General features: G+C 47.2%; 6 protein-coding genes; 4 read left to right on the forward strand and 2 right to left on the reverse strand.

Moving 5' to 3' along the window:
• GSTUM_00001748001 (uncharacterized protein) overlaps positions 1 to 181 on the forward strand; it is a 3,808-nt gene extending 3,627 nt beyond the window's left edge. The window contains exon 5 of the mRNA XM_002835772.2: positions 1 to 181. This exon is cut by the window's left edge and continues 870 nt beyond it.
• A 16-nt stretch (positions 182 to 197) lies between these two features.
• Positions 198 to 1,892, reverse strand: GSTUM_00001749001 (uncharacterized protein; the record flags this gene model as incomplete). XM_002835773.2 has 1 exon in its annotated part: positions 198 to 1,892. Exon 1 carries the CDS (start codon positions 438 to 440, stop codon positions 198 to 200), a length of 243 nt encoding a protein of 80 aa, XP_002835819.1. The 5' UTR covers positions 441 to 1,892.
• A 1,107-nt stretch (positions 1,893 to 2,999) lies between these two features.
• On the forward strand, positions 3,000 to 4,338 carry GSTUM_00001750001 (uncharacterized protein; the record flags this gene model as incomplete). XM_002835774.2 has 9 exons in its annotated part: positions 3,000 to 3,147; positions 3,216 to 3,280; positions 3,456 to 3,493; positions 3,561 to 3,585; positions 3,684 to 3,697; positions 3,828 to 3,891; positions 3,962 to 4,106; positions 4,186 to 4,197; positions 4,255 to 4,338. 9 exons carry the CDS (start codon positions 3,000 to 3,002, stop codon positions 4,296 to 4,298), a joined length of 555 nt encoding a protein of 184 aa, XP_002835820.1. The 3' UTR covers positions 4,299 to 4,338.
• GSTUM_00001751001 (uncharacterized protein) lies at positions 4,338 to 5,126 on the forward strand. XM_002835775.2 has 4 exons: positions 4,338 to 4,537; positions 4,605 to 4,912; positions 4,979 to 5,049; positions 5,107 to 5,126. The coding sequence occupies exons 1-3, from the start codon at positions 4,415 to 4,417 to the stop codon at positions 5,037 to 5,039; spliced, it is 492 nt and encodes a 163-aa protein (XP_002835821.1). The 5' UTR covers positions 4,338 to 4,414; the 3' UTR covers positions 5,040 to 5,049; positions 5,107 to 5,126.
• Positions 5,127 to 5,802: 676 nt separating this feature from the next.
• On the reverse strand, positions 5,803 to 6,863 carry GSTUM_00001752001 (uncharacterized protein). XM_002835776.2 has 1 exon: positions 5,803 to 6,863. The coding sequence occupies exon 1, from the start codon at positions 6,612 to 6,614 to the stop codon at positions 5,826 to 5,828; it is 789 nt and encodes a 262-aa protein (XP_002835822.1). The 5' UTR covers positions 6,615 to 6,863; the 3' UTR covers positions 5,803 to 5,825.
• A 2,567-nt stretch (positions 6,864 to 9,430) lies between these two features.
• Positions 9,431 to 11,959, forward strand: GSTUM_00001753001 (uncharacterized protein). XM_002835777.2 has 5 exons: positions 9,431 to 9,611; positions 9,823 to 9,878; positions 9,935 to 10,158; positions 10,273 to 11,237; positions 11,305 to 11,959. The coding sequence occupies exons 3-5, from the start codon at positions 9,961 to 9,963 to the stop codon at positions 11,384 to 11,386; spliced, it is 1,245 nt and encodes a 414-aa protein (XP_002835823.1). The 5' UTR covers positions 9,431 to 9,611; positions 9,823 to 9,878; positions 9,935 to 9,960; the 3' UTR covers positions 11,387 to 11,959.
• Positions 11,960 to 12,020: the final 61 nt, after the last annotated feature.

Raw genomic sequence — 12,020 nt, forward strand, 5'->3', positions numbered from 1 at the left:
TGGTAGGCGATTTTTTCAGTACAGGTCGGGAGGGACGAGGGGGGAGGAGGGCGCTATGATGCGGTGCGATGTGATATTTCTTCCTTTTGCTTTATTTCGTTTGAGCGGGCCTGGCGAGGAGAGAGACGAGATGAGATGAGGGATGACTGCATGACATAAAATGAAATAGATGTGATACAGATTTTTTTCGCTAAGCTTCACTGTTGTTCAAGTTTGGTGTGGGTGTTAAGATCGTACTGTGGATGGTATTTCGTACTTGTGCCCTGATGGTAAGTACGTGGGGGATCAATAGGAATCGGAGTTGCACGGTGCAATCCATTCTCTTGCTCGGTGTCTTGGGAGACAGAGGGTGTGCTTTCTGGTTCTTTTTGGTGACCTGGGCGCGGTAGAAATGGAGCTGCGTGCAGTAGCCGGTGTTTTTGGAAACTGGAATATATCATTGGCCTTGATAGTAGAGCCTAGCGGAGGACATCCAAGATTTTATACTGGTTTTGCATGCGATTTCTTTATTAGATTTTCTCTCGCACCCTTTCGTTCTCTTTCCTGTCCCCCCCTCCTTACCCTGGGACAAGCTTTTATGTCCGATACGAGGAGTGAGAAAATATCCCTTCGGAGTTCGTGATTGGATATCCAGAACAGAGCCCCTGTGCCCTGGATGGTCCAGGCTTGCGTCTAATATCCCACTGGTATTTCCGGGGCGTTTGAGAGCATGACCGGTATTATATGTTATCCAAATCCAAGCGGGAAGTAGACCTGTACCTAAACGGCGCTGAACCGCCAGCAAAGTAGCATGTCCAAGAACCATTGCAGAAAATATTCAATGGCGTACGGTTGAAGGTGTTTTGCGGTCCTTGAGCATATATGTTTGTATTTAAAATCATCACAGCGTCCTTGCAGTAAGACTTAGTAGAGTTCCAGCTATGTCGAACGCTTTCATATATCCTTGAGGAAGATTAATCAAAGGGGGGGGGGTAGTGAATGTTGGTGATTGGCAGATCGTCTCAAACTCCATTTGAGAGAGTGCTAGGTTCTTCCGTTAATGGAGTATGATATTTGTGTCGGTGATATAAGACGTTCGCAAACGGGTCCCTTTGCGCCGCAGTAAGTTCTCAAGGCACCTGCCCGTGCCTGTATCTCTAAGTTGGCCACCGCCGCCACTGCTGCCAAGGCTTTCGATACAGTAGAATGTGATCCAAAGGTTTCGATCTTTTGATAGAATAAGGCTCCGGGGAGTGTTGAGAAAGTCGTAAGGTGGTTATCACCGATTGAACTCAAAGCTGCGCAGTCAACTGTTTAATGGAATCGACATCGAGTATCATACTATGCACCTTTAGGGCTTCCGGGATCCGAAGAGGCAGCGCAACGGACCAGGGTTAATGATAACTTATTATCATTCCTATTATCAAAGTCTGGATATCTGCGATAAGTAATCTGACAGCAAGCGCTGTGCTCCGCCGTAACTTTCGGATCTATACCCACTTAGTATACTTGAACGGGGAGCTCCTATTGCCGGTAGGGCGCTAGGGTGATTGGTCATCTTTGTTGGTGCGGGTAGATCCTAGGAACGGTGTGATAATACTCGTAACAGTGAACGGTGATTACAATGCTGCGCTAGTACTGGGGACTAGTCGCTCGAAGGGCGTGTGCGCGGATCAAGTACTGTACTTGTACATGCAAATGGCGTCTTTTTCCAACGAAGGAAGATTCTCATGTCGTGCTCTCAGATTGGTGGTATCATCTGGGAAACACGGAACGGGGATTATGAACACCACCCGCAGGGGTCCGGCCAGCACCATGACGGCGGGCTCATGCACAGTACGTTAAAGGAAAATTGAGTCAGGGAAATAAACAGGCTGCCCGCCGGCGCACCTTAACCCCAACATAATACCGATGACATCAATAAAATGTTGTAGATGCGTATCTCTACCTAAGCTAGGGCGAAACGAGCAGCGGACGCGCGGGATAATGAGGTTATTTGCAAATCCTGTGATCATAACCTTGATGATTACCGTACGCGAGTAGATTCGCCTCCCATTCACCCAGGCACATGTTGCCAAGCTGGTACTGGTTGGGGGTTTGCCAGAAAAGAAACCCCAATGCTATCTATTCGTAATGAGGGCGAGGAAAAGAAAAGGCTGCTTGCAAGGGTAAGGCACGAATTGAACCGAGAGGGGTGGAGGAGGAGGAGGAGGTAGAGAGAAGAAAAAAAAAAAAAGGAAAAAAAAAGAAGGCTAAGAATTGAACGATGTGTGATACCGTATGTTGCCACAACATAATCGATGGGGAAAACGTGTTGAGAAAATTAGAAAATATCATAGGAGGTGAAAAAAATGAGAAATTTTGCAGATTTTTCGTGTGTGGCGAGACGGGTATTGTCGGGTCTCTTGATGGTCAGGCGTTTTCACAGAGCGCCGCTTGTATCTTGTTGGACTGAAAGACCTTTTGTAATCGGGGGTGAGGTCGCACTGACTTGAGCGGTATTGTCACTTCTTCCTCTCTTTCCTTTCCGCAGTGGGTTCAAAATTTAATACCAAAATCCCACCAGGAATGTCAATGAATTCATGAATGAACAACACAACATAATTGCGAACGTCCAAGTTCCTTGCCACGGGTCTGGCGGCATCGCCCAAGTACCGTAGAGATTCGGATAGAGGGTGAATGTAGGACGTTGTACTCGAGCATCATACTACTGAGTAGTTGGCTCTTCTGCGGTAGTCGCATACCCTCTTTTCATGGTTTGGCGAGAATGAAAGACGGAAAGAGGTGAAGGGGAAGGAGAATCTAAACGAGCCTTCAATTCTGGGGAGAGAAGTGTTCTTATTAGGAGTCTACTGATTAGAAAGGAGGGAGAGGGCCGAGGATATTCCGGACCGGTACTTCAGTGTGGTGTTTTTTCCGATGTATTTTCGTCTGAACAGAGGATCTATTATATCGTGGTTTACCGAGTACCGGTACTTTCCACAAAGATATGTAGGGTAAAGTGTCGGGATGATGAGAAAATGGTCGGACGAATTGTCTCAAGTTATGCCCAGTATTCTCGTAAATGCTCTCAATGTCACCTTCAATCATATTTGGAGGGGGTCGTGGGCAGGGGTTATGGGAGGGGGGCTTGCCCAGTGTGGTCATCACTGTTTGATAAATACTTGAGTCCTCTCTGCTCTGTTTCTCCCTCTCCCTCTCCCCTCCTCTCTCATCCCTCACGGCATCCCTCACAGCACCCTTCTATTTTCATCAATACTCCGCTATTTCCCCCCAAACATTTTACTCGCTTTACACTCCAGTAAGTACCTCTTGTTTTGCCCTTCTCGAAGCACCGAGTCATCCAAATCCTCACTCCGATACTTCCTTCCATTTCCCTGTGATAATTGTTTGCGATAATCCGAATCCCCTTCTGCCTACTACCTCTTCCTATAGGCTCCGTTCACTTGGTATCGGGAAATTAATAAAATATATAGGGTTCTCAATTCAAAATGGCCGTCCCCATTGGTATTAAGTAAGTTTCAAAAATTTTCACGGTAGATGATTAAGGATGATGCTAATAGTTATTTTTCTAATCCCAGCGGCTTTGGTCGCATCGGACGTCTTGTATGTTCATCCGTCTAACCTTTTGATTATCCTCCATCCGTAGATAATTCTTTCACCGGATGAATATTTCTGGCTTACTTTTGTGGTAAATATCGTAGGTCCTCCGTAATGCGTAAGTTTTTACCCCACCATCTTTTTCTTATCTTTTTCTTATCGTTGTTACCCCATCGACGGGGCAACTTGTGGGATCGTCATGGACAAAAAAAAAGAAATTATACTAATCAGTGCTACCAACGAAACAGCGCCGAACGCGACGACGTCAGGGTTGTAGCTGTTAACGATCCCTTCATCGATCCTAAATATGCGGTAAATACTTCAATTTCTCGGCTGAGAGTTAATATTTAATACAAATAAGAATAATCTAACAAGATCTTAGGTCTACATGTTCAAGTACGATTCCGCTCATGGAAATTTTAAGGGAGAGGTTAGCACCAACGATGCTGGCGACTTGGTTGTCAATGGAAAGACTATCAGGATGTACTCCGAGAGGGACCCTGCCAATATCCCATGGGGAGCTGCTGGTGCTGAATACGTCGTTGAGTCTACTGGTGTTTTTACTACCACCGAAAAGGCGAGCGCTCACTTGAAGGGCGGTGCCAGGAAGGTTATCATGTTTGTCCTCTGATGACCCACAATATATCGAATGTTATTGCTAACACGGACTTGTAGTTCGGCTCCTTCTGCCGACGCTCCCATGTTCGTTGTTGGTGTAAACTTGGATAAATATAACAAAGACATTACTGTTCTCTCCAACGCGTCCTGCACTACCAACTGCCTTGCACCTTTGGCCAAGGTTTTGAATGACAAATTCGGTATCGTTGAGGGTCTTATGACTACTATCCATTCCTACACCGCTACCCAGAAGACTGTCGACGGTCCCTCGTCTAAGGATTGGCGCGGTGGGCGTACCGCTGCTACCAATATCATACCAAGCAGCACTGGCGCCGCCAAGGTGAGAAAAGAAACCATCCGCAAACCCTAGTTCAGAACAAGCTATATGCTCAACTTTTTCCTTGTAGGCTGTTGGTAAAGTCATTCCAGAACTCAACGGAAAGCTCACCGGAATGGCTATGCGTGTTCCAACTCAGAATGTCTCTGTTGTGGATCTCACTGCTCGTCTCGAGCGGGGAGCCACTTATGAACAAATCAAGGCTGCCATCAGGGAGGCAGCCGAAGGCCCTCTCAACGGGATCCTCGCTTACTCTGAGGATGAGCTTGTTTCCACTGATCTCAATGGCCACAACGCCTCGTCTATCTTCGATGCTAAGGCCGGTATCTCTTTGAATGACAACTTTGTCAAGGTTGTTAGTTGGTACGATAATGAATGGTAAGTTCAAGTCCGGTGTCCGCCCGTTATTCCCGTTTCCTTGTTACAAGAGCTAACTTTCTACAGGGGCTACTCTCGTCGTGTTTTGGATTTGATCTGTTATGTCGCCAAGGTTGATAAGCAGTAAATGTGTTACAGTAGGCTGTCTTTAGGTAGAGGAAGTCTTTTATTTTTCTAATACCAAACAAAATTAGAACCAAGGCGATTTCCCCAATCTCCTCTCTTGCTTTCCCTTCTTCCCTCCGCAATTGCTCTTCTGTGAAAATTCAGATATTATGTAGATGGTGTCAAACTTTCCTCATAATATCCACCAAGACCGTCACAACGCATCATTCGTCTCTTAATACTCTTATAGTGTGGAAGTGGACGGGAGCAGGCTTGGGGAGTGGTGCCATCGAAACACACTTTTGATTTTGCCATAATAAGTTGGCCAATGACTCAGGCGCAGCGCCGGAGTGAAAACTGCAGTGGGGAGGGAGGTATCGATCTTCTCATCAAGTATTAGATCGGCACCTTCCTGGCCCTGCCCAGGTCCTCAGATCCCTAGAGCTTAGTCTAAGGTAATTCACAGTAGCCAGTGACCAGAAGTACTACCGCATTTGAGCTTGGCCTTAGTCTACCTCTTAAGATCATAGTACAAGTTTGATAAGCTCACCGAAACTTGTGCGTCTGATCGCGGAGATAGCGCTGGCCTGTGTTATGCTATATGTTGGTAAGTTAGTACAAATTCTGGACCGGAATTCCACGAGCCACATATGGCAATAGCTATCGAGTTGTGTGCACCTATGATACGAAATGCAATTATCCTTGTGGCATACAAACCCAATACAATTTGAGGTAAAGTAGACAATAGACAGGGAACCTTTCACCCATATCCCTACACCCCGCCCCCTTTCAACTATTTTACCGAAAATCAGACCCCCAAACACTCTTCATCAAACAACTTCTCCCCCCACCCCTTCTTCGAGTACCTCAAACACCACCTCTGTCCTCGGCGCTCATTGGAATCCCTCCCGAACGCAACAATCTCCTCCCCACCGCTAAACTCCTCATCCCCGGATCTCCCGAGCGTATGATAACAAAAGTAATGCAGCGCCCTCCCAACATTCGCCATCTCAGTGTACCAATCGCAAATGGATCTCTCGCCACGGTTCAGATTGGTGAACCGCCAATCCGCCGTCCAGGGCCGGCGATAGTCCACGAACTCGACCATCTCGCCGGGCGCAAGGCAGGTCTGGTTGAACAGCTGACTAACCCCCCAGAACAGATTCGAGTACCTGTTCTGCGGCAGTCGTCGGGAATCCGGGAGGTACTCGCAGCCGTAGGACACGATCTGGTGTTTCTGCTGAGAGTCGCGGAGTTGCTGCGCGTAGTCCACCGCCTCGCTGATTATGCTGCCGCGCTCAGCGACTCGTGCATCGCCGGCCTGGGAGCCCGCCGGGTGGTCCCAGGGTGGCGGTAGGCGGATTGGACCCCAGGTGTGGTCGGAGTAACTTTTAGAGGGTGCAGGGCTGCGGGAGATGGAGGGGGAGGGCGGGAAGGCACAGGTGTACCGATGCTCGACGAATAGTGGGCCGAGGTTGTCGTGGTACGTGTATGTTCTTGTGAGCTTGCAATAAGAGCGCTTGCCGGCGCTGCCGAGGATTTCCGTGGGGAAGAGGAGGAGCAGAGATGTGAGGAGGATGTTGAAGGTGGACACCATTGCCACTGTTCTCACTGCTACAGCTGACACTATGGTACACTACTCGAGTACCGCTAGCATATGCCACACTATGCTGAAGAACTAATGGAGGCCCAGAAGAGCAGGGAGAAAAAGGCGGGTAGGTGGGAATAGACCACCGCACTCGAGTACTCGAGTAGTCCTGTTTTATGTCTGATTTGGTAACGGTAATGCTTTGCTTTTGCGACTTTTCGACGCCACCACGGACGTTATCTGTCAAGAGGAAAGGGGAGGAGTGGGTAGGAGGCTGATTGGTTGGGGCATGATAAGCGCTTTGATTCTTGCGATGATACATACTTGAGTACAGTACTGTACAGTACCAGGGTGAGGTTAATAACCCAGACACTCTCCAAACGCCAGGCCGGTAAACTTGAGATATCAACGAAACCAGCGAATTTACCAGAGGTCTGAGATTATAGATCGGTCCGCAGTGTCCTAATTACTCAAGAACATATATATCTTAAACTTTTAAGGGTTTTCGAGAGGCGATGAATCCCGTTGTCAAAGTCACTTTTCTGGTTCTTTTTCTCGTCGCATGTTCTAAGGTCTCCAAGTTGTTAAGCTCAAGGCCTGCAATCGCACTGTTGCAGCCGGTATGCCATGCTGTGCGAGTTGACGAAACGCGGCCACCCGTACGTTGGAGGCCCACTGCCTGTTGCTTGCATGTCATAATGTTTGTTGATTTGATACAGAGGTCCATTTGCCTGCATTGGAGTTCGTCAAGTTGCCTGGATCGAACTTGAAGGTATGATATCATAAAGGATGCTTTGTGGAGATGTTGGTGTGGAGAGGGTATGGGTTTACTGGCTGTCATAGTGTTTTGTAGGGGTATTTTCCTGTAGAATTTCCTATCATATCATAGAGAGTTGGCATGTGAAGGTTTTCATATACTATATAAGCATTTTGTTCTCTATTTCCTTCAGAGGACATTGTGCAATGAAGACCCGAACACTTCCAGGTAACAAGGCACTAGACGATGTTTTTGTTCTAAGTTGTATTTTTTTCATCTCTTTTTCTTCTTCCCTCCCGGCCATGTTACACGGTCATCCTTCCAGATTGATTTCCTACAACTTATCTCACGGCATACCAGGAGGCCATAGAGCAAGTCAAATTCCACAAGCACAGCCCGGTTGAACACATCATCCACAAAAGAGAGTCCATCGAAAACTCCCACATCAGTACTGTAGATACATGGTGGAGTGGCCCCCAGGGAACCCGCCTCGGAGCAACCTGAATGACTAATAGGCACACGAGCAGCTATCCCCAGCAGTGGTGACAGCGCCGAATTCCTCCACATTTTGATAAATACCAAACAGTGGTGTTAAACCAATACTCCAAGAAATCATCATACCGACTGGTCTGGCATAGAGTAATATCAGCTGCAGGAAACCCGTTGGTTTTCCCTTCTTCACTAAGCTCTCTGCAGTTATCAACCCTGCTCTGGTAGCTCACCCGTTTCTGAGCCCCAGTGCGTGTCTAAAACTACAATGTCGAGAAACAGCCGGGTTCCCGGCATTCCTACTAAGCGGTGCTCCTTAAAATGCGGGGAATTTGACAAAACCACAACTGCAGGGGATAGTTGAATGATGGGTATCACCGACAAAGTTCTAGATCCTTGACGCCCTAGAGCAGGCCAGGGGATCACACTGTGGTAAGGTTTAAGGGACATCCAAAATCTTGCCTCTAATCCAGTACCACGCAGACGCTTCTAGTTATAGCAGCTTCACTTATTTACCCACTCGTCCCCACGACGAACATAATCTTTTTCTCATATAAAATCAGTTGGTGAAATAATATACTATTCTAAAACAAATGACCCGGTGCAGGTAGCCATTACACCAGGAAGCATACAATAGGAACAACTTCATAAAATCCAACTTAACTTACCCCGAATTACCCATCTGGTTGCCAAGTCACTTCCTGTTTTATCATTTGAAACACAATCCTCCAAGTGTTTCCGTAGGCATAACCAGGCCTACCAAGAGGATATAGCAAGTCAAGATACAGCTACCCTATCGCACCGATACGGTGGCCGGTCCCAAATAAGTTTCTCACGAGCACCGCGTGGGGTCATCATAAATTCACTCATGAATTATCACTCGGATCGGAATTCCCTCCCCCTCCTCTCCGGGAGAGTTCGGGTAAGGCACTTTTGCCCTGTGCGTGTATTAAAAAAAAATTTTCCGAGAAGAGAGAAAATCCCCGTTTCGATAGGAGGTCTCGTTCCGTATCATAATGATATTGTTACGATTCCAGTAATGCATTTTTTATTATTTTCTTCTATCGTGAGAGATTTATTTTTCTAATGTGGCGGGTCTTGCCACTAAATTTGCTCTTGTATCTGCGGCTTCCTGCACCCCTCGGCTGTGGCACTTTGTACTCGAGTAGCGGTTTAAGCCCATCAAACTTACTGCACCGGTACCTTGCTGGGTCCCAATCAACATTTCCCGCGAGACTGTGCCACAGTTTACACAGGAGGAGTAATTCCCAGAATGCGAGGGTTAGGCTTCTTCTCCAAGTGCTCTTTATCTGATACTATAGAGCTGGGCATAAACTGTTTTGATTATCATAGAAATAACACAATGGCTTCGAAATAACTACGCCGTTGCATTAGTCAAACGAAGGATGTCGAATGCCGGCGGTTTTCTGGCTAGTGGATGCATGCAGAAAGACCTTGTCCCGGACACCGCGTTATTGTCGACCTCACTGTGCCCCCAAAACATTTTTGTGCCCAACGAAAAACCTCATTCCACCTGATAGCGCTGCCCCTTCGTCTCAACCTCCGAATCCCTCTCAACCCATTCTCCCACCATCCTCCTACTCCCCACACCCCTTTCCTCATCCTCCCCCACCGATCCGGCTCGGAATTGATCCATTTGCAATGATGTCGGCTACTGTGGTTCTTGGTAGAGCATCGTTGCGCAGTGTTTCTGTTTGCTTGAGGGGCGGTGGTATTAAGAGTGCTGGATTATTGAGACTGTAAGTTATTTTTTTACTTTACCGCTTTTGTTTCCCCCTCTATTATCTGATTTTTTTTTTCCGGAACGAGAGGGGAAGTCTGTATGAGGAATCTTGGATGTAAAGCCCGGATGGTTGATCCACATGCCAAAATTTTCATCCCGGGGGGCATGAGTATCAATTGAGGAATCTACAGTAGCTTACAATTTTTTTTTCTTTCCCTCTTCTCTAGTCGAAGCCAACCCCAATCGCTCTCCTCACTGCTTTCCAGATACTATGCGTCAAAAAGTATCTCCCCACCCTAACCAAGCTTGAGAGGGAAAAAATTGACAAATTTCTAATAGCATACCCCCCTCATACTGTTGTTACCATGCCCGCTCTGTCCCCTACCATGACTTCGGGGAATATTGGCTCATGGCAGATGAGCGTTGGTGATACCATTGCTCCTGGTGATTCCTTGGTTGAGATCGAGACGGATAAGGCTCAGATGGACTTCGAATACCAGGAGGATGGCGTCCTGGCTAAGATCCTGAAGCCCAGTGGGTCTACAGACGTTGCCGTTGGAAATGTAGGTTCAGTTATACACCTTGTGCACATACTGCTTACTGGGATGTCCACGGGTCGTACGACTTTCGTCTCAACTAGTTGGGTTATAATGACGTACTAATATGGTGCCCTGCAGCCGATTGCTGTCATCGTTGAAGACGGGACAGATATATCTGCCTTTGGAGACTTTACCGTTGAAAGTGCTGAAGGAGGGGCCGGGGCTCCCCCGCCGCCCGAGGGGGAATCTCTGGATTCTCCCGAACTCCCCAAGTCTGAGGAGCCAGCTTCTAGCGGGGGCAGACTAGAAACTGTTTTGGAGCGTGATGGAAGAATCATTGCTTCCCCTCTCGCCAAGAAGATTGCATTGGAGAAGGGAATCGCGTTGAAAGGCATTAAGGGGACTGGAGAAGGCGGTCGCATTACCAAATATGATGTCGAGAATTACGAATCGACTGGAATTTCCTCTGCGTCCGGCATGCCTGCTGTTGTAAGCACTGATATTCCGTTGACATCTATGCGCAAGACAATTGCATCTCGTCTCCAGGCTTCGAAGAACACCAACCCTCACTACTACGTCTCAGCTTCTCTCTCTGTGAGCAAGCTTCTCAAACTCCGCCAGGCTCTCAACACCTCTGCCAAGGGAGAATACAAGCTTTCTGTTAATGACTTCCTAATTAAGGCTGTTGCCAATGCATTGCTCAAGGTTCCCACTGTCAACTCTTCTTATCGTGAGGATGAGGGTGTCATTCGCCAATTCTCCACCGCCGACATTTCTGTTGCTGTTGCTACCCCGGTTGGCCTGATGACTCCCATTGTCAAGAATGCCGACGCCAGAGGTTTGGTTTCGATCTCTAACGAGGTCAAGTCCCTTTCTGGAAGAGCTAGAGATGGAAAGCTTAAGCCCGAGGAGTACCAAGGGGGTACTTTTACCATCTCAAACATGGGAATGAATCCCGCTGTTGAAAGGTTCACTGCCATCATCAACCCCCCACAGGCTGGAATCTTGGCTGTCGGAACTATTAAGAAGGTTGCCGTTGAGGGCAAAGACGGAGGTGTTGAATGGGACGAGCAGATTGTTGTTACTGGATCCTTCGATCACAGGTAAGCACGAAGATTGTCCCCATATTATGAATGCAAAATGATTAATTATTATTGTTTGCACTTTTAGGGTTGTAGATGGTGCCGTTGGTGGGGAATTCCTTAGAGAACTCAAGAAGCTCATTGAGAGCCCCCTAGAAATGCTCCTATAGGAGTTCTCTTTGCCCAATTCTCATTTCCCTTTCCTTCACCCCGTCAAGTAGGTTAATCTCATGAATTGGTGTCACGAGTTTTGCATAGACGAAGTAAACTAGTAACGATAACCAAACGCATCCGAATGCTGTCAATGGTGGGAGCGTGTTTCCTCGGTATGGCTGTATAATCCATCACTATTTCCCTTCTTTTTTCTCTTCAGATTTCCTTGCTTTTTTCCCCCCCTTTTTCGCATTTCCTTGTACCGGTATTTCATTTCGCGCTCCGTTTATGATGCGATATGTTTGCAGCAAGGACAGCGTGATGGTACCTTTTTTCCTTCTATCATATGCATCCAACGAGAACACACTTGCTCTGCCTTTTTCGTCGCATCAAATGCTAGTGGTTAAAACGTTCCAGCGAATTGATATTATCATAGGGATTTTTTTTTTTTTTTAGAAAAAAAAAAGGTGACATTGACACGGGGAGGGTGATGTGTCCTTTACTGTGTTTTAAGTTCGAGAATCGGAATGGTCTTTTTTAACGTACTTGTACTTACTCGAGTATAATGGTATCGTATATCGTAGCCTTACGATTATTGTCCTGTATGGCCGCCCGAGAACTTGTCGCAATTGCCATGTCGTCTGCCCCCAT

This window comes from Tuber melanosporum (genome assembly GCF_000151645.1).
Source record: "Tuber melanosporum whole genome shotgun sequence assembly, scaffold_118, strain Mel28".
NCBI lineage: Eukaryota > Fungi > Ascomycota > Pezizomycetes > Pezizales > Tuberaceae > Tuber > Tuber melanosporum.

Excerpts from the sequence above, each read along its gene's own strand:
- GSTUM_00001751001 (XM_002835775.2), top strand. The coding sequence starts at position 4,415 with ATGACTACTATCCATTCCTACACCGCTACCCAGAAGACTGTCGACGGT. Across the intron at positions 4,538-4,604 it reads GCAGCACTGGCGCCGCCAAG|GCTGTTGGTAAAGTCATTCC; the intron begins GTGAGAAAAGAA and ends TTTTCCTTGTAG. Across the intron at positions 4,913-4,978 it reads AGTTGGTACGATAATGAATG|GGGCTACTCTCGTCGTGTTT; the intron begins GTAAGTTCAAGT and ends AACTTTCTACAG.
- GSTUM_00001752001 (XM_002835776.2), bottom strand. The coding sequence starts at position 6,614 with ATGGTGTCCACCTTCAACATCCTCCTCACATCTCTGCTCCTCCTCTTC.
- GSTUM_00001753001 (XM_002835777.2), top strand. The coding sequence starts at position 9,961 with ATGCCCGCTCTGTCCCCTACCATGACTTCGGGGAATATTGGCTCATGG. Across the intron at positions 10,159-10,272 it reads CAGACGTTGCCGTTGGAAAT|CCGATTGCTGTCATCGTTGA; the intron begins GTAGGTTCAGTT and ends GGTGCCCTGCAG. Across the intron at positions 11,238-11,304 it reads ACTGGATCCTTCGATCACAG|GGTTGTAGATGGTGCCGTTG; the intron begins GTAAGCACGAAG and ends TTGCACTTTTAG.